The sequence below is a fragment of the Salmo salar genome, chromosome ssa05, assembly GCF_905237065.1.
Source record: "Salmo salar chromosome ssa05, Ssal_v3.1, whole genome shotgun sequence".
Classification (NCBI taxonomy): Eukaryota; Metazoa; Chordata; class Actinopteri; order Salmoniformes; family Salmonidae; genus Salmo; species Salmo salar.
The window spans coordinates 72359919-72379973 of NC_059446.1; the positions used below are offsets into that span (position 1 = coordinate 72359919).

At 43.6% G+C, this 20055-nt stretch overlaps 2 protein-coding genes across 7 annotated transcripts in view; both read right to left on the bottom strand.

The window, feature by feature from the left end:
* The window catches only part of LOC106592935 (chloride channel protein 1), a 68045-nt gene extending 63719 nt beyond the window's left edge, over nt 1-4326 (bottom strand). The window contains exon 1 of one of the 2 annotated variants that reach the window (XM_045718763.1): nt 3884-4326. In XM_045718763.1, coding sequence (XP_045574719.1) covers nt 3884-3934 — 51 coding nt within the window. In that variant the 5' untranslated portion in view covers nt 3935-4326. The remainder of the gene's footprint in view (nt 1-3883) is intronic. The other variant, XM_045718761.1, reaches the window with a different exon arrangement.
* An 880-nt stretch (nt 4327-5206) lies between these two features.
* On the bottom strand, nt 5207-18488 carry LOC106591706 (caspase-2). 5 transcript variants are annotated; one of them, XM_045718769.1, is made up of 12 exons: nt 18417-18488; nt 17538-17691; nt 16965-17126; nt 16651-16791; nt 11258-11330; nt 10634-10725; nt 9622-9804; nt 9048-9176; nt 8867-8957; nt 8566-8754; nt 7399-7508; nt 5207-7293 (listed from the first exon to the last, which is right to left on the bottom strand). In XM_045718769.1, exons 2-12 carry the CDS (start codon nt 17688-17690, stop codon nt 7159-7161), a joined length of 1458 nt encoding a protein of 485 aa, XP_045574725.1. In that variant the 5' UTR covers nt 17691; nt 18417-18488; the 3' UTR covers nt 5207-7158. The 5 variants fall into 5 exon arrangements, with proteins under 5 accessions (XP_045574725.1, XP_045574726.1, XP_045574727.1 ...); XM_045718770.1 differs by having other exon boundaries at nt 17538-17694; nt 18417-18486; XM_045718771.1 differs by lacking the exon at nt 18417-18488 and adding an exon at nt 17840-18060 and having other exon boundaries at nt 17538-17694.
* Nucleotides 18489-20055: the final 1567 nt, after the last annotated feature.

The following is a 20055-nucleotide window of genomic DNA, read 5'->3' on the forward strand; positions in this document are numbered from 1 at the left end:
GTAATCCGTGATTGTCTGTAGACTCTGTATGTCTCGTGTCTGAGCCATTGAATTGCGACTACACTTTGTTTCTGTACTGACGTTATGCCTGTTTGATTGCCTTCGAGGGAATAACTACACTGTTTGTATTCAACCATATTCCCAGTCACCTTGCCATGGTTAAATGTGGTGGTTCGTGCTTTCAGTTTTGCGCGAATGCTGCCATCTATCCATGGTTTCTGGTTAGGTTAGGTTTTAATAGTAACAGTGGGAACAACATCCCCTATACACTTCCTGAAGAACTCAGTCATCGTGTTTGTGTATACTTCGATGTTATTCTCAAAGGCTACCCGGAACATATCCAAGCCACGTGATCAAAACAATCTTGAAGCATGGATTCCGATTGGTCAGACCAGCGTTAAATCGACCTTAGCACGGGTACATCCTGTTTGAGTTTCTGAATATAGGAAGAGAGGAGCAAAATGGAGTTGTGATCTGATTTGCCAAAGGGAGGGTGGGGGAGGACCTTGTAGGCATCTCGAAAGGGGGAGTAGCAGTGGTCGAGTGTTTTAGCAGAACGAGAACTACAGTCAATGTGTTGATAGAACTTCGGTAGCGTTTTCCACAAATTTGCTTTGTTAAAATCCCCAGCTACAATAAATGCAGCCTCAGGATATGTGGTTTCCAGTTTGCATAAAGTCCAGTGTAATTTTGGTGATTTACCGTCGCTCTGATATCCAAAAGTTATTTCCGGCTGTATGTAATAACACAAAAAACAAAATACTGCAAAGCTGCCATGTCTGTCAGCGCCATCTTGCCACATCAGAGAAATTGAAGCAGTTCCAAGGGCAAAGGGGGGGGTGGAAGGTTAGGAAGGTGTTCCTAATGTTTGGTATACTCAATGTATAGATGAATGGGGGGCCATGAAATCTCATAGATGAAGAAGCATCGAGAATTCAGATTATTTTATTAAACTAGGTTCTCTACAGCGTCAGATATTTATGTCATCACACCAGCAGAACAGACAAGCTCATAACACCTGAGAACAGAACACTATTGAGGTCACACAGAGACAGAGAGAGAGACAGTGAGAGAGAGAAAAAAGTATTTGATCCCCTGCTGATTTTGTACGTTTGCCCACTGACAAAGAAATGATCAGTCTATAATTTTAATGGTAGGTTTATTTGAACAGTGAGACACAGAATAACAAAAAAATCCTGAAAAACGCATGTCAAAAATGTTATAAATGATTTGCATTTTAATGAGGGAAATAAGTATTTGACCCCTCTGCAAAACATGACTTAGTACTTGGTGGCAAAACCCTTGTTGGCAATCACAGAGGTCAGACGTTTCTTGTAGTTGGCCACCAGGTTTGCACACATCTCAGGAGGGATTTTGTCCCACTCCTCTTTGCAGATCTTCTCCAAGTCATTAAGGTTTCGAGGCTGACGTTTAGCAACTCGATCCTTCAGCTCCCTCCACAGATTTTCTATGGGATTAAGGTCTGGAGACTGGCTAGGCCACTCCAGGACCTTAATGTGCTTCTTCTTGAGCCACTCCTTTGTTGCCTTGGCCGTGTGTTTTGGGTCATTGTCATGCTGGAATACCCATCCACGACCCATTTTCAATGCCCTGGCTGAGGGAAGGAGGTTCTCACCCAAGATTTGACGGTACATGGCCCCGTACATCGTCCCTTTGATGCGGTGAAGTTGTCCTGTCCCCTTAGCAGAAAAACACCCCCAAAGCATAATGTTTCCACCTCCATGTTTGACGGTGGGGATAGTGTTCTTGGGGTCATAGGCAGCATTCCTCCTCCTCCAAACACGGCGAGTTGAGTTGATGCCAAAGAGCTCCATTTTGGTCTCATCTGACCACAACACTTTCACCCAGTTGTCCTCTGAATCATTCAGATGTTCATTGGCAAACTTCAGACGGGCATGTATATGTGCTTTCTTGAGCAGGGGACCTTGCGGGCGCTGCAGGATTTCAGTCGTTCACGGCGTAGTGTGTTACCAATTGTTTTCTTGGTGACTATGGTCCCAGCTGCCATCATTGACAAGATCCTCCCGTGTAGTTCTGGGCTGATTCCTCACCGTTCTCATGATCATTGCAACTCCACGAGATGAGATCTTGCATGGAGCCCCAGGCCGAGGGAGATTGACAGTTCTTTTGTGTTTCTTCCATTTGCAAATAATCGCACCAACTGTTGTCACCTTTTCACCAAGCTGCTTGGCGATGGTCTTGTAGCCCATTCCAGCCTTGTGTAGGTCTACAATCTTGTCCCTGACATTCTTGGAGAGCTCTTTGGTCTTGGCCATGGTGGAGAGTTTAGAATCTGATTGATTGATTGCTTCTGTGGACAGGCGTCTTTTATACAGGTAACAAGCTGCGGTTAGGAGCACTCCCTTTAAGAGTGTGCTTCCAATCTCAGCTTGTTACCTGTATAAAAGACACCTGAGAGCCAGAAATCTTTCTGATTGAGAGGGGGTGAAATACTTATTTCCCTCATTAAAATGCAAATCAATTTATAACATTTTTGACATGCGTTTTTCTGGATTTTTTTGTTGTTGTTCTGTCTCTCACTGTTCAAATAAACCTACCATTAAAATTATAGACTGATCATTTCTTTGTCAGTGGGCAAACGTACAAAATCAGCAGGGGATCAAATACTTTTTTCCCTCACTGTACAGAGAGAGGGACAGAGAGAGAGAGGGGTTGGAAGGAAGAGACAGATGGAGAGACAGATGACAAGACGGACAGAGGAAAAAGACCAATGAGCTGAATGTGGACTATTGGAGAAAGAGGGGAGAGTATGCCCCCATCCACATTGACAGGGCTGTAGTGGAGCAGGTCGAGAGCGTCAAGTTCCTTGGCGCCTACACCACAGCCTCAGGAGGCTGAAAAGAGTGGTGCGGTCAGTCCAGTACATCACTGTGGCCGAGCTCCCTGCCATCCAGGACCTCTATATAAGGCAGTGTCAGGGGAAGGACCAAAAAATTACCAAAGACTCCAGCCAAGTCATAGACTGTTCACTCTGCTACCTTCCGGCAAATGGTACTGGAGCATTGGCTCTTGGACCAATAGGCTTTGAGTCAGCTTCTACCCGTGAGCCATAAGACTGCTAAATAGCCAGACTACTAAATAGTCAATGAATGGTACCCAAACTATCTGCAATGACTATCTGGAACCTTCCCTACGCACACCCACTAGACTATATACTGTATACAAACCATATGCACACACCAACTCACAGACATTACATTGACACTCCCACACATACACTCACAAGCAGACACACAGACCAACACAACACAAACACATACATACACATTACACACACTTTTACACGTCATTTGCTGCTGCTACTCTGTTCTTTATTCTACTCTTATTATTATTTATTCTGATGTCCAGTCACTTTACCCTGCCATCATGTACATATCTACCTGAAATACCTCTGCACATTGATCTGCTACTGGTACTCCCTGTATATAGCTCCATTCTTGATCTGCTACTGGTACTCCCTGTATATAGCTCCATATTGATCTGCTACTGGTACTCCCTGTATATAGATCCATTCTTGATCTGCTACTGGTACTCCCTGTATATAGATCCATTCTTGTATTTTATTTTATTCCTTGTGTTACATTTTTTATTTTTTTTACTCTGCATTGTTGGGAACAGCTCATTAGCAAGCATTTCATGGTAAAGTCTATACCAGTTCTATTTGGTGCATGTCACGAATAAAAATTGATTTGCAAATGAGAGAGAAGTGAACGGATGGACAGATGGCAGAGTGAGAGATGGACAGACGGGCAGAGACAGAGATGGACTGAGACGGACGGACACTCGGACAGGTAGAGCGTGAGAAGTGGACAGACTGATGGACAGACAGACAGAGACCTACCAGGGTCTGTTGGTATCTCAGAGCCTTCCTTTGCGACGCATCTGCAGCCATTGACACGCTGTCACTGACCCAAAAATAACCCCGATGGTGGCTTCAGCATTTCCACCCGCACACTCTCAGCTAAACACACACGTCAAGAGTGCACACACTTTCTTACATATGCATTCTAACACACACAGCAGTTCAGTGCACACACACACACACACTTGAGATTGACACTTGTTCAGATCCAATCTTGTCTAGTTGATCCAGAGGCGGTGTTCCCTCCACCTGTCCTGTAAGACAGTCAACAGAAAGACGTCTGTACAGAGACTCCTGGTAGTGATATGAGGCAGCGACAGACGCAGCGCTTTCCTTTATTAGAACAGCAGACACCTAATCACACACACAGCAGGGCTCACGTTAACCACACCGATACTGACATACACGCCTCTTATCCCCGTGAGCAGGCCAGCCAGACCCATGGGCCATTACATCTTTGTTTTTGGATGGGGTGTTTTTGTTTGGACAGGCAGGGGTGAGGGTGATGCCACCCCCCACGGGGCTGCCCCTGCAACGTGAGGGTAGGTGCACATTAACACCCCCGTCATCAGCCAATGATGCAAGGCTATCCCTTCGAACCCTCACATGCTCCAAGCCCTCATTCCCCCTGCTGTTTCAACATACCTCTTCCCTATCAGCAATCTGTAATGGACTTCCCTAGGCCAGATGTAGCAGTCACCATAATGCACATCGCCATAGTGGTTTTCAGTCTGGGTTGTAGGCGTGCATCTCAATAGTCTAAAGTGGTTCTCACTCAGTCGTGTTTACTGATCTGAAATCACCTGTTTCCATTTCAGCCGGATGAGACAGCATGGCACATGTCCCACCTAAAGAGAGCGAGAGAATGGCCGCAGACCCAAAAATCCCTTAACCCTTCTCTGCTTTGGAGACCACACGCCACCACATTACAACCTAATCTCACTGCATGGCGGTGGCCAGAGAGAAATGTGTCACTCCGACCGCGAGCGAGTGTGTGATGTGTGTCAGGGAGAATGATTATGGACAGCTGGCTGAGGCACTACCTGATACACAGAGAACATTATCACAGCGGTGGTGGTCAGTGTGACTCATGATGCATATCGTACAGTCATGAAACAGTTCTTACTACTGGGTTATACTATACCAGTACACAGAGGGGGACTGGATGTACACTGCGATATAAACAAACAGCAACAAGGAGAGATCAAAATATAATATCATGCATAGTGTACATATATGTACAGTGCTCTCTCATATACACACACACACACACACACAGCGTATGTCAACTCAGAAAGTCAATTCATAGAAAAAACAAAAGGCTGTTTATTTTCCTGAACATTTGGCAGTCTTTGTTTAAAATATAAATACAGTCATCTTCTCCCTCTATCCCCAGCAGCTCCTTAGCTTATGGCAGTGAATCCCAGCCCTCAGTACTTCACTTTCAAGGGATAACCTACTTCACCACAAAATCCACTTTCTGAACATTTACAATAACAAATATGACTTTGTCACCACACCGGTTGTGTAGATGCTATATTGTACACATTAAGTTAGTTGAAACCGAACTAGAGGCATCAAACCGAATGGAAAACATTAACAAACATCTGGCACTTTGAATTTGGGGTGAACTGTCCATAGAATTACAATACTAATTTAACAGGATCTCTGTAGAACTGGTTTTAAAGATGAGCACTACGCGCTGACTCTGTGATTGGTTGGTCAACAGCTCAATTCATACTGTTCCTGTCATGTCACTCTTCCCTACAACACTGTTAAAATTAAACACATTGCTGCTCATTCTGAGAAACATCAATATTGCTGCTCATACACTTGAATGTGATGCGTCGTCCTATGTAAATGATAAACCAAGTATTTTAAAGACAATACTTAACCCATCTTTCACATGGCACACATTGCTATGGAATATTGCATATCAAATCTAAAAGGAAAATACTGTAGGTGCTTTAAAATCAATCCATATATCTTTAAACATCCATGTACATCCATCTTGTGAACTGAAATCTTAATGGTCAAGCAAACGTTGACAGTGGATAACTTAGGTCTCAAGTTGACCAGAGATGACAAGCAGTTACATAGAATTCTAATATAATTCATTTCATCACATCTAAGTAATAACAGTCTGGTTACCAATGTAGTTACAACATTAATTAACCTACGTGCCTTAACTAGGCAAGTCAATTAAGAACAAATTGTTATTTACAATGACGGCCTACACCGGCCTACACCGGACGACGCTGGGCCAAATGTGCGCTGCCCTATGGGACTCCCAATCACAGCCGGATGTGATACAGCCTGGATTCGAACCAGTGACGCTTCTTGCAATAAGATGCAGTGCCTTAGACTGTAACCCCCTTATGGAGGTAGACAGATGGGAGGGGGAGGAGGACAGTTGTTTGTGAGAGAAATGGTCATGACTTCATTCTATTCAAATGGAATGCAGTACACTTGTTGCCTCAATAACACATCAAATCATTGCTAACAAACCTGAAACTCCCAATATCATATCTTACTTGTTCCAGTATCCTTCAGTGGAAGACTCGGATTACTAGGAGGGTGTAAAAACAGTAAGGTATTGAAATGCAGCTCCCTCCATGCTGCATCCTCAGCCAATAACTTTACACCACCACCTGTCTGCCCATCAGATGGACACACCTTCATTTGGTCAGGGGGATTTCCTATTCTAATGCATATAATGACATGCATTTTATAATAAACATTTTTCAATACAAAAAGGAGACAAGGGCTTTACAATTCTTACAAAAAAGAGCTTCAAATGATTTGATACAAAATAAATGGATAAAAATAGATCTGCATACAAAATACATGTTTAAAAAAAGAATAATCTTCAAACCCAAAAGTTACTGTTTAGTAAGAAATTAAAAGCGATACATTTAAATATATTCTGGTGTGTTAGCGAGCTAAAATATTTTCCTAGAACATTTCAATCCCATTTCTAACTGGCACAGATACACATATAGCAAGCCTAGCTGATAGGTAGGTACACACATCAGCTGCATACCAGTCATGTATACTTCATGCCCATTAACAAGCACACAGACTTACAACAACTTGTTCCATTTTCCTTTCCAAAGAGTTTGTCTGTGAGAGGGAATTTGCACAACAAACGTAAATGAATTAATCCTCAGTGAGTGCGTGTAACAGTATGTGTGTGTGTGTCAGTAGTGGGTGCGGTATGTGTGGTGCTGTAGGGGTGCAGAAATGTGTGCGTGTCAGTACTGAGGGTGGTACTTGGGGAACAGGTAGAGGTCTTTGCAGAGGGAGCTGGTGAATTCAGACATCTCCTTACAGCGATGGTGGGGGGTGCCAGGAGCATAGCCTTCTCTGTCTTTAATACGACCATTCACCTGAGGACAGATTACAAAAGGTTACTAGCACTGAATTTGCTGATAACTACTTTATTGGGGGAACATGTGCTTACTATGACTGTGATATGTGGTGTGTGTGTTTACCTGCACCAGTATGTCTGATAGGTGTGTGTCTCTGGCTCTGAAGCGGAGCGCTGAGTTGACCTCTTGGATGAACCAGGATCCTCTCTTGGTGTTCCTCATGGCTGCAGTGCCTAGCAGGGCCCAACAGACACTACATTACCTAGCAGGGCCCAACAGACTCTACATTACCTAGTAGGGCCCAACACATTACCTAGTAGGGCCCAACACATTACCTAGTAGGGCCCAACACATTACCTAGTAGGGCCCAACACATTACCTAGTAGGGCCCAACACATTACCTAGTAGGGCCCAACACATTACCTAGTAGGGCCCAACACATTACCTAGTAGGGCCCAACACATTACCTAGTAGGGCCCAACAGACTCTACATTACCTAGTAGGGCCCAACACATTACCTAGTAGGGCCCAACAGACTCTACATTACCTAGTAGGGCCCAACACATTACCTAGTAGGGCCCAACAGACTCTACATTACCTAGTAGGGACCAACAGACACTACATTACCTAGTAGGGCCCAACAGACACTACATTACCTAGTAGGGCCCAACAGACTCTACATTACCTAGTAGGGACCAACAGACACTACATTACCTAGTAGGGCCCAACAGACACTACATTACCTAGTAGGGACCAACAGACACTACATTACCTAGTAGGGACCAACAGACACTACATTACCTAGTAGGGACCAACAGACACTACATTACCTAGTAGGGACCAACAGACACTACATTACCTAGTAGCGACCAACAGACACTACATTACCTAGTAGGGCCCAACAGACACTACATTACCTAGTAGGGACCAACAGACACTACATTACCTAGTAGGGCCCAACAGACTCTACATTACCTAGTAGGGACCAACAGACACTACATTACCTAGTAGGGACCAACAGACACTACATTACCTAGTAGGGACCAACAGACACTACATTACCTAGTAGGGACCAACAGACACTACATTACCTAGTAGGGACCAACAGACACTACATTACCTAGTAGGGCCCAACAGACACTACATTACCTAGTAGGGACCAACAGACACTACATTACCTAGTAGGGACCAACACACACACACAACAAAGAAACATACCACCAAATATTCCAACATTCACATCATAAACAGACAACACACATAAGCACACACACACACACACACACACACCTTTGAGGGAGGCGAAGCCACAGATCATGTCGGAGCGCTGGGGCAGTTTGACTCTGAGCCTGCCTCTCTCCTCCATCTGCCTGGTGTCTCCATCCCCCTCTCCCTCCCTCCCTGCATCCCTCTGTTCACAGCCAGGAGACTGGGTCCTCTCTGGCCCGTCTGACTGCTCCACCCCACAGTCCATCTCCTCTGGAGGGAGACAGAGACAGAGAGAAGACGGGATAGAAGAAGAGAACAGGGGAGGGAGGGTTGGGGAAAGGGAAGGAGGGAGAGTGAGGGCAGAGAGATCATGTGAGCTCACCTCCTCTGCAGGCCTGAATGAAGAACATCTTGGGTTTATTCTGCAGTAGAGGACAGTGGGCGTTGTCAAACGCCTCAAACACCCAGTCCAACTGAGAGAGAGACAGAAATTCAATTAATATGATTATTATCATCATCAGAGAGAAAGGGTTTCACTCTCAACTGAATGAGGTCCCACACACCTCCAGTAGCTGTCCGTCTGTGCCGTAGATAGCCCCCTCTACTCCATGGGACAGCAGACACACCACACAGCTGGATACTGTCTGGTGCTGCTGCTGTCTGCCAAACTGCTCAATGCACGCCCGCATGCCCTGTCAGAGAGAGATCAATCAAGTATTAAACTATATTCTAATTACATAGCACTTTTATAATTATTTTGGTACATTTTGTCACAAAGTGCAAGAGCCACTAGTTATACAGAGAAGAAGTGTAGAGCTGTAAATTCACACTTTGTTCTTTGCATTGTAAACACATGGTCATGGAAAGAACAATGCTACAAACAGCTGTCTCCACTAGCTAACACCATGACTCTAAAAGCAACAGGTCTATGTGAAGATCAAGGCAAACAAATGCCTGAGTGCCACTGATTGAAGCTAGTGGGGGATCCACCGATATAGTCCACGTTGGTTGAAGCACTGCTGTACCTTTGGCACCACTGTCTTACTCTCTGTGTGTGTGTGTGTGTGTGTGTGTGTGTGTGTGTGTGTGTGTGTGTGTGTGTGTGTGTGTGTGTGTGTGTGTGTGTGTGTGTGTTACCTGAGCTGTGAGGTCTCTCCGGACGGTGACTATGTAGTCCAGCTCAGTGAACACCTTCCTGAGGACCTCCTCGTCCACCTCCCCTCCCTTCCTGGAGTCCAGGTCAGGAGCAGCACAGGGGTCAAAGGAGACGTTACTGATCACCAAGGCCAGGCCACGAGGACTGGATACCATACTATAGGACTGAAGGGGAGAAAGAGAGGAGAGAGGGAGAGAGAAAGTGTGAGGGGAGGAGAGAGAGATGCAAAGGGAGGAAAGAAAGCGAGAAGGGAAAGGAGGAGAAAAGAGAAAAATGCAGCGTGAGAAAATGACATGGTTTACCTGAAGGAAAATAATGATGTGCTTACATTGCTGCTGTTCTCGGCAGTGTTTGTTGTGGTTTCTGTCCATGTACTTCAATGACAGTTTTACACCCCAGTGGAGCTCAGTGATGAATCATCCCCAACCTGAGCAGGTTTACAGAGACTTGAACATATGGGCTGGGGGAATTCTCCCCGTGTCTCTTTCCTGTCAAACTGACTGTGGTCTAGACAGAGACCGTCTTCTACGGACCAGTGGGACTCCCCTGGTACTGTCTAGACTCTGTCTATACTGCAGAAGTCTAATAGCTGTCTGTTTAGAGTGGAGACACTTCAACAGCTGTTACAGGTTGAGGTGGATGAATAGGAAGATCTGCTCTGCTGCTCCCTAGAAATACCTTGGGGGACAATGCAGCTAAACAGCAGCTGGAAACACATTCTGGACACAGGAAGTGCATGCATGTGTTTGTTGCAAAGGTGCATGTTGCAGTGGCTGCTGCCTTGAAACCAACTGCCCTAGGGGATTGCATAAAGTTGCATTGTAACAGTTGTATTTGCAGTGACAAATATGAGAACCAAAAATATACAGCAGTTAACAACGTTAATTGTCTCAGGTAAGAGATACCAGACAGAGACTGTTGTGTTTTACCTGTTGGCAGTGACATGGTACAGACAGGTGATTTACTGTTTTTTATTAACAGTGAGCGTTGTACCTGTTGGCAGTGTGAGAGGTAGAAGTCTGGTGTACAGGGAAGAACAGGGCTGGTGATGGGACTGTCTGCATCCAGACACATCTCCATTGACTCTGAAACACATAGCAGGACGACATTAAACCCTGCGTGTATTTCATACCATAAAATACACCAGTGGAGACAATTACAATAACGCCCATCAGAGCAGGGTTCCATTCAAGGTCCCGTTTCTGCCTTGAAAGGGAAGCTGTTAGCAAAATACAATGGTGTTGTAACAACCTTTGTACTACAGCTATGTGAGCAAGTCACACGGGCGTGGTGCCTGCAGGTGGTGAGACTGGCTGGGCAGTGGCACTCCACACCAAGGCTACAGCACACTGCATCCACACTGATCAAATTATACAACTGGACTCAATAAGGAAATTTTCATTTACACAGTTTTATTGGAATTATTAAAAATAGCTTTTTATAAAAGACTGAGTTACAAGCTAACAAACAGAATGATTACATTTATTACATTTTTTCCCAAACAACCACACAAACAACCCCTCCCACAATCTCCTAGGAACGTGCAAATATTGTGAATGAAACAGTTGTAAAACTGTGATCTTGAATGTACCCAGCTCAGATGACTGCTCTACTCACCTTGTGTTCTGGCTCTCTTGGCTGAAACCGTCCCCTCCTGGGTGGGCAGTGGGAGGGGAGAGTCCACATATCTCTGAAAGACAAAGGAAATTGAGATTTTAACCATGTTTTAATTTACCGTCGACGTCAATACAATCTGAACATTTATAGGCAAAACCAGTTCATTCCTGTTTTTTTTCCTAGCCTGCAGTGTGAATACCAAAACATCCAGAGGAGGCTTGGGAGTGATGGCTGACTCTCACCTCTCGCCCAATCAACAGCTCTCTTTTATTATTCCCCTCTTTCTCACTATCACCCTCTTTCTTCCTGTTACAGCAGTCTGTAGCTTGAGTTGGGAATGTTGTGGTCACTTCTTTCTCTAGCAACTATCTGGGGACTCTGGGGGGGACAGTCTGTAGTAAGGTTGAATGGCAGGAACCCGGTTTCCGAGATTTACCATCCAAAACCACTCTTCTTTCTCAGGATAAATAACTGCGAGAAACCGGTAAATTATAATAAATTATTTATATGAACAGCATGGAGTGAAATGGAACTGTTAAAATGATATGCAATGTCTAAATCTGGCTTCTCTACGGCCGCTGATTGATGAAGCAACTCTCAGGTTGGGGACAGACAGCCCATCTCAGTATGGAGCGCAATTCACAATGCATGTAGGACCTACTGTATTGGTATTTTATTAGGATCCCCATTAGCTGTTGCAAAAGCAGCAGCTACTCTTCCTGTATCATCTCATCATGGTAATGTGTTTTCTTGTGACAGGTAGGCCTACATTGACTGCAGCATAGCTTATGCTACAGTAATATAAAGACAGAATGATCTGGCTTTCAGGGGTCACCTTGTTTTTTTATTGTAAAGATTAATTTTTTTTTGCAGCTTAACCTGTTATGGCTAGGGGGCAGTATTTTCACGGCTGGATAAAAAACGTACCCGATTTAATCTGGTTACTACTCCTGCCCAGTAACTAGAATATGCATATAATTATTGGCTTTGGATAGAAAACACCCTAAAGTTTCTAAAACTGTTTGAATGGTGTCTGTGAGTATAACAGAACTCATATGGCAGGCAAAAACCTGAGAAGATTTCATGCAGGAAGTGGCCTGTCTGACAAGGTGTCATTCTTCTTTTCTCTGTTTATTGAAGAGTGAGGATCTTAGCTGTCCCGTGACACTTCCTACGGCTGCCATAGGCTCTCAGAAGGCGGCAAAACGCTGAATCGTGGCTTTGCAGGCTCTGGCTGAAACAAAGTAGCGCGTTTGGGTAGTGGCTGGTTACAGTACTGTGAGACTCAGGCTCGTGCCCGCGTCGACCGAAAGCTTTGTTTTCTTTCCTCTGTTTAGCTAAATGGACATTCCCGGTCGGAATATTATCGCTTTTTACGAGAAAAATGGCATAAAAATGGATTTTAAACAGCGGTTGACATGCTTCGAAAGTACGGTAATGGAATATTTAGATTTTTTATGTCACGAATTGCGCCATGCGCGCGACCCTGATTTACCATTTCGGATAGTGTCTGGGACGCATCGAACAAAACGCCGCTATTCGGATATAACGATGGATTATTTTGGACCAAACCAACATTTGTTATTGAAGTAGCAGTCCTGGGAGTGCATTCTGACGAAGACAACAAAAGGTAATCAAACTTTTATAATAGTAAATCTGATATTGGTGAGTGCTAAACTTGCCGGGTGTCTAAATAGCTAGCCCGTGATGGCTGGGCTATGTACTTAGAATATTGCAAAATGTGCTTTCACCAAAAAGCTATTTTAAAATCGGACATATCGAGTGCATAGAGGAGTTCTGTATCTATAATTCTTAAAATAATTGTTATGCTTTTTGTGAACGTTTATCGTGAGTAATTTAGTAAATTGTTAGCAAATTCCCCGGAATCTATGCTAGTTCTGAACGTCACATGCTAATGTAAAAAGCAGTTTTTTGATATAAATATGAACTTGATTGAACAAAACATGCATGTATTGTATAACATAATGTCCTAGGTGTGTCATCTGATGAAGATCATCAAAGGTTAGTGCTGCATTTAGCTGTCTTCTGGGTTTTTGTGACATTATATGGTAGCTTGAAAAATGGGTGTCTGATTATTTCTGGCTTGGTACTCTGCTGACATAATCTAATGTTTTGCTTTCGCTGTAAAGCCTTTTTGAAATCGGACAGTGTGGTTAGATAAAGGAGAGTCTTGTCTTTAAAATGCTGTGAAATAGTCATATGTTTGAAAAATTGAAGTTTTTGTATTTTTGAGGAATTTGTAATTCGCGCCACGCCTATCATTGTATATTGGAGCAGGTGTTCCGCTAGCGGAACGTCTAGATGTAAGAGGTTAAGAGTTTTAAAAACAGCCTATCACTCGAATAGCATTGCTTTAAATCAGTGCACACAATCTCCAACTCCATTCAAGTGGCATCCAAAATAGATAATCCTGTTCCAAATTGACATATATAGATGTTCTAGCCTACCTCTTTCAGGTAATACATTACTAGCCTTATATTTAGCTAATTAATGATGGGTTATGCATAATAAGCATCTAACTTATAGCCTCTGTCCCTTGTACAATACGCAAGCGCCTGTGCTCTGCTGGCCTCTCCTTACAAAACGCTCCTTAGCACTGAGTCCCATGCAGGAAAAGCTAGACTAGACATAATCTTTTTAGCATTTCTTACACCAATAGACTATTGGAAGAGGGATGCAATATATTTTTTGGCTGAATGTTAAATACAGCAGCCAACAGAACTCACGGGTAGTTTTAAAGAACAGTGAATGCGTGCGATGGCGGCAGGCTATAGCAGTTATTTATTCAGACCCATAACCATTCAATCTTCATGAAGAGAAGTGAAAGCCTTCTGCATCTAATTCTAGCCATATATTTTTTTATTTCACCAGGTAGGCTAGTTGAGAACAAGTTCTTATTTACAACTGCGACCTGGCCAAGAATAAAGCAAAGCAGTTCGACACATACAACAACAGAGTAACACATGGAATAAACAAACATACTGTCAATAATACAATAGAAAAAGTCTATATACAATGTGTGCATTTTAAGTAAGCATTTCACTGTAAGGTCTACACCTGTTGTATTCGGCGCGCGTGACAAATAAACTTTGATTTGTATGCAAATGAGGTAAGATAAGGGAGGTAAGGCAATAAACAGGCCATGGTGGCGAAGTAATTACAATATACCAATTAAACACTGGAGTGATTGATGTCCAGAAGATGAATGTCGAGGATCGGTAGGATGGTCAGTTTTACAAAGGTATGTTTGGCAGCATGAGTGAAGGATGCTTTGTTGCGAAATAGGAAGCCGATTCTAGATTTAATTTTGGATTGGAGATGCTTAATGTGAGTCTGGAAGGAGAGTTTACACTCTAGCCAGACACCTAGGTATTTGTAGTTGTCCACATATTCTAAGTCAGAACCGTCCAGAGTAGTGATGCTGGAGGGGCGGGCAGGTGCGGCAGCGATCGGTTGAAGAGCATGCATTTAGTTTTACTTGCATTTAAGAGCAGTTGGAGGCCACGGAAGGAGAGTTGTATGGCATTGATGCTCGTCTGGAGGTTAGTTAACACAGTGTCCAAAGAAGGGCCAGAAGTATACAGAATTTGCGTAGAGATGGATCAGAGAATCACCAGCAGCAAGAGCGACATCATTGATGTATACAGAGAAGAGAGTCGGCCCGAGAATTGAACCCTGTGGCACCCCCATAGAGACTGCCAGAGGTCCAGACAACAGGCCCTCCGATTTGACACACTGAACTCTATCAGAGAAGTAGTTGGAGAACCAGGCGAGGCAGTCATTTGAGAAACCAAGGCTGTTTACTCTGCCGATAAGAATGTGGTGATTGACAGAGTCGAAAGCCTTGGCCAGGTCGATGAATACGGCTGCACAGTATTATCTCTTATCGATGGCGGTTATGATATCGTTTAGGACATTGAGCGTGGCTGAGGTGCACCCATGACCAGCTCTGAAACCAGATTGCATAGTGGAGAAAGTTCGGTGGGATTCGAAAAGGTCGGTAATCTGTTTGTTAACTTGGCTTTCGAAGACCTTAGAAAGGCAGGGTAGGATAGATATAGGTCTGTAGCAATTTGGGACTAGAGTGTCACCCCCTTTGAAGAGGGAGATGATCGTGGCAGCTTAACCAATCTATGTGAATTTCAGATGATGCGAAAGAGAGGTTGAACAGGCTAGTAATAGGGGTTGCAACAATTGCGGCAGATCATTTTAGAAAGAGAGGGTCCAGATTGTCTAGCCCGGCTGATTTGTAGGGGTCCAGATTTTGCAGCTCTTTCAGAACATTAGCTATCTGGATTCGGGTAAACGAGAAATGGTGGAGGCTTGGGCGAGTTGCTATGGGGGATGCCGGGGTAGGGGTAGCCAGGTGGAAAGCATGGCCAGCCGTACAAAAATGCTTATTGAAATTCTCAATTATAGTGGATTTATCGGCGATGACACCGTTTCCTAGCCTCAGTGCAGTGGGCAACTGGGAGGAGGTGCTCTTATTCTCCATGGACTTTACAGTGTCCCAGAACTTTTTTGAGTTTGTGTTACAGGATGCAAATTTCTGTTTGAAGAAGCTAGCCTTAGCTTTCCTAACTGCCTGTGTATATTGGTTCCTAACTTCCCCGAAAAGTTGCATATCACGGGGGCTATATATTATTCAAGGACGTCATTAGAATGATGAAGGACAATGGAAATTATTTAATTTAACTGTCGAAAGTGAGGAAGGAATGAAGCAACAATGGAGGGAGAAAGATGAGGTAGGCTAATAACATCAGGGAAAATATTATGAAAGGTATTGTTGCATCAGCCTACTAATTATACAAATAGTCCCTATTACATTTCAAAATTAAAATCAAATTCTCTAGCCTATACTTGTAACTTTGTAGGCTGCATGTGCTGCACCAGAACCCCATGTTCTTTTTTGCTTTATCATGGTTTGAACGATGTGCGCAATTCCAGTCCATATAATACAGTACAGTAATACAGTTCACACTCAAAAAGATTAGCCTACTGGAGCTTGTTTAATTTATTTACCCAAGAGAGCTAGCTAGATCTATGGGATTTTATGCTTCTCTGTCGTGCATAATGTGCAGTAGCCTTTATCCTATAGATAATGGCACAATTATTTGGGCTTTTTGGGGTCATTAAATGTCTTTAATGTAGGGCTCATAAAATGTATCGGACTCGGGTAGCATTAGGTTTGAATTTTCATTACATATTTATATGCTTTATAATGCTTTTGAATGACACTTCCAGTTTTGGCGGGAAATACAGGGTTACCCGGGAGAAAATATGTTTTATTCATGGGATGGAACATTTGTAAAATACTAGGAAAATATTCTAACTTAGTCTGTAGCTTGGGCTAGGTGTTGGGTAGCGCTCACCTCTTTCTCTTCAACCCCCTCTTCCCCACTATCTTTGACTGGGGTCTTTGTGAATGGGGCGTAGCGGTCTGAAGCTTGGATTGGGTATTTTGTGGAACTCACCCCCTCAGTCCTGTCTTTCGCCCTAGCTGTCTGGGGACACTGTAAGCAAGGGGCGCAGTTTGAGGCTTAGGTTGGTTGTGGCACTCAACCCTCTCTCTCTCTCTCTCTCCATGTCTACCCTCTCCCTTTCTATCTTTGTCCTTCTGCTCATCTGTCAGGATCAACATCTGCTTATTGTGCTGTGTGTGGTGTAGCACCCAGTGCCCACTCACCTGTCTCTCTCCGTCCCTCTCTGGTGAATCTGTGAGCAGGGCACATAGGTGCTGCTGCTCTGTGTCTCTCAGTGCTGAGCAGAAGCTGCTGAAGGCTCTGGGACCACGCTTGGGGAGCAGGGATAGCAGACGCCAACTCCGCTTGTGGGAGGTCGGCTCCGCCTGGGGAACAACGGATATCAACAGATTAGAAAAAATAGAAAGTGAAAGACATGGTAATCTACACCAGGGTTTCCGAAACTGGGTCCTGCCCCCCCAGGTAGACATTTAGTTTTTTGCCATAGCAACACGATTCAAATAACCAACTCATCATCAAGCTTTGATTATTTCAATCAGCTGTGTAGTGCTTGGGGCAACAACAACAAAAAACATACACACAGGGGCAGGGACAGTTTCAAGGACCAAGTATGGGAAACACTAACATTCACACTTGATTACATGATTGAAGTTAATGACATAAATCAACAATAAGACATTTGGGCCATGAATACATGCATTTTTTGGAAGTTGATAAGTGTCATAAGTCACCTGACCTGGTAGTAGTATCGAGCTACACAATTGAACACAACATACCAGGATGCCTTCTGCCATGCTGTCGGTAAGAATGTCGTCTGTCTGCAGCGACTGAACGAACAGCTCGTCTACCACCATCTCTTTGCAGAGAGTCACAGCGTATTTCCGAAGCCCCCTTTTGTCTCGTTCCAGCATACCGCATTCCCCCAACATTCTGCTTCGAGACAAGACACAGGAAAACGCTTAATTTACTGTCAACTTCCATTCTTCTTGCAAAACCGTGGCGCGGTATATAGGCCTAGCTTCTCAACAACGCGTTAACGTTACTCATTGGATCTAGCTATTATAATAGCTCAATTTACCTTGTTTTCTAAGTCGGAGAGGTAAGGATGCTGAATGCGTCTTTCTGTAAGATAACTAACATTATTCTAGTTAGCTAGCTGTCTGGATGAATGAATACGAGAAAGTAATTGGTAGTTATATCGCCTATTCTTTCCAAAGTCCGGTAACACTCAGCAGCAGATACTTACAATGGCTGTCAGGTAACGTTAGCCAGCTGTCTCCAGCTAACGCGTTAGCTAGCTAATAATTCATGTGTGAAGGAAAAGTTGACATCACCTTGACGTCCGAACAATACAAAATTGTAAGTTATTGCATAAAAACAGGTAGTTATGCTAAGAAATTTGTTCAAAATGTAAGCAAGTGTCAATCAGTATCGTTGCATTTTTCAAAACAATGTACATTTCACTTTAGATATGCAACTGCAAATAGCTAACGTTACATCGGCATGCTAACGTTGGGATGTTATTTTTTTTGAGGATTTCAAACATTCAGAACACTTTCAATGCGTTCATCTGCTTCCAACCCATATGTCCTAAAACTAGATAGCCAATTTAGCTAACTGTATTTGAAATTATTTCGCACAAATTAATAACATACCCAAGTAAACCAACTTCCGCGCCTCTGCAATGTGTGAAAATGGTAGCGGGAGTGGTCTAAATTCATTGTGTTGGATTATAGCCAATGACAGTTCGGAGAATTTGGATTGACGTTTTCCTGGGCGAATACGAGTCAGCTTTCCCAGGGCGTGGGCGGAAACATCAAATTAATTTTGAATTTGAATCGGTTGTTACAGTAAATAATCAACCATTGATAAGAATATCATGGAAGACTGACATAAACAGCTATCTAATGTTTAGATGAAGTAGAGAGGATGGCATGTCATTTGTAGGAAATAAGGGAGTGGGATTAAGGAATGAACTGGAAACAGCTCACATCTGTCCACAAGGAATTTTTGATTGTGAGAAATCCATATTTCCCCAACTACTGTTGATTGATGTGAAAAATTATTCATAAAATGCCACGACATAATTGACCTTATTGCACAAATGGAGCATAATATGTTGTATTTATAGACACAGTATGAACATACAGTGCATTCGGAAAGTATTCAGACCCCTTGACTTTTTCCACATTTTGTTACGTTACAGCCTTATTCTAAAATGGATTAAATAAAAAAACTTCTCATCGATCTACACACAATACCTCACAATGACAAAGCGGAAACAGGTTTTTCAAAATGTTTGCACATTTTATTTACATAAGTATACAGACCCTTTGCTATGAGACTCGAAATTGAGCTCAGGTGCATACTCTTTCAATTGATCATCCTTGAGATGTTTCTACAATTTGATTGGAGTCCACCTGTGGTAAATTCAATTGATTGGACATGATTAGGAAAGGCACACACCTGTCTATATAAAGTCCCACAGTTGACAGTGCATGTCAGAGCAAAAACCAAGCCATGAAGTCGAAGGAATTGTCCGTAGAGCTCCGAGACAGGATTGTTGAGGCACAGATATGGGGAAGGATACAAAATAAATTATGCAGCATTGAAGGTCCCAACGAACACAATGGCCTCCATCATTCTTAAATGGAAGAAGTTTGGAACCACCAAGACTCTTCCTAGATCTGGCTGCCCGGTCAAACTGAGCAATCGGGAGAGAAGGTCCTTGGTCAGGGAGGTTACCAAGAACCCGAGGGACACTCTGACAGAGCTCCAGAGTTCCTCTGTGGAGATGGGAGAACCTTCCAGAAGGACAGCTATCTCTGCAGCACTCCACCAATCAGGTCTTTATGGTAGAGTTGCCAGATGAAAGCCACTCCTCAGTAAGGCACATGACAGCCTGCTTGGAGTTTGCCAAAAGGCACCTGAAGGACTCTGACCATGAGAAACAAGATTCTCTGGTCTGATGAAACCAAGATTGAACTCTTTCGACTGAATGCCAAGTATCATATATGGAGTATCCCTACGGTGAAGCATGGTGGTGGCAGCATCATGCTGTGGGGATGTTTTTCAGTGGCAGGGACTGGGAGACTAGTCAGGATCGAGGGAAAGATGAACAGATCAAAGAACAGAGCCCACACTGTACTTCCAACAGGACAACTACCTTAAGCACACAGCCAGGAGTGGCTTCGGGACAAGTCTCTGACTGTCCTTAAATGTCCCAGCCAGAGCCCGGACTTGAACCCGATCTAACATCTCTGGAAAGACCCGAAAATAGCTGTGCAGCAATGC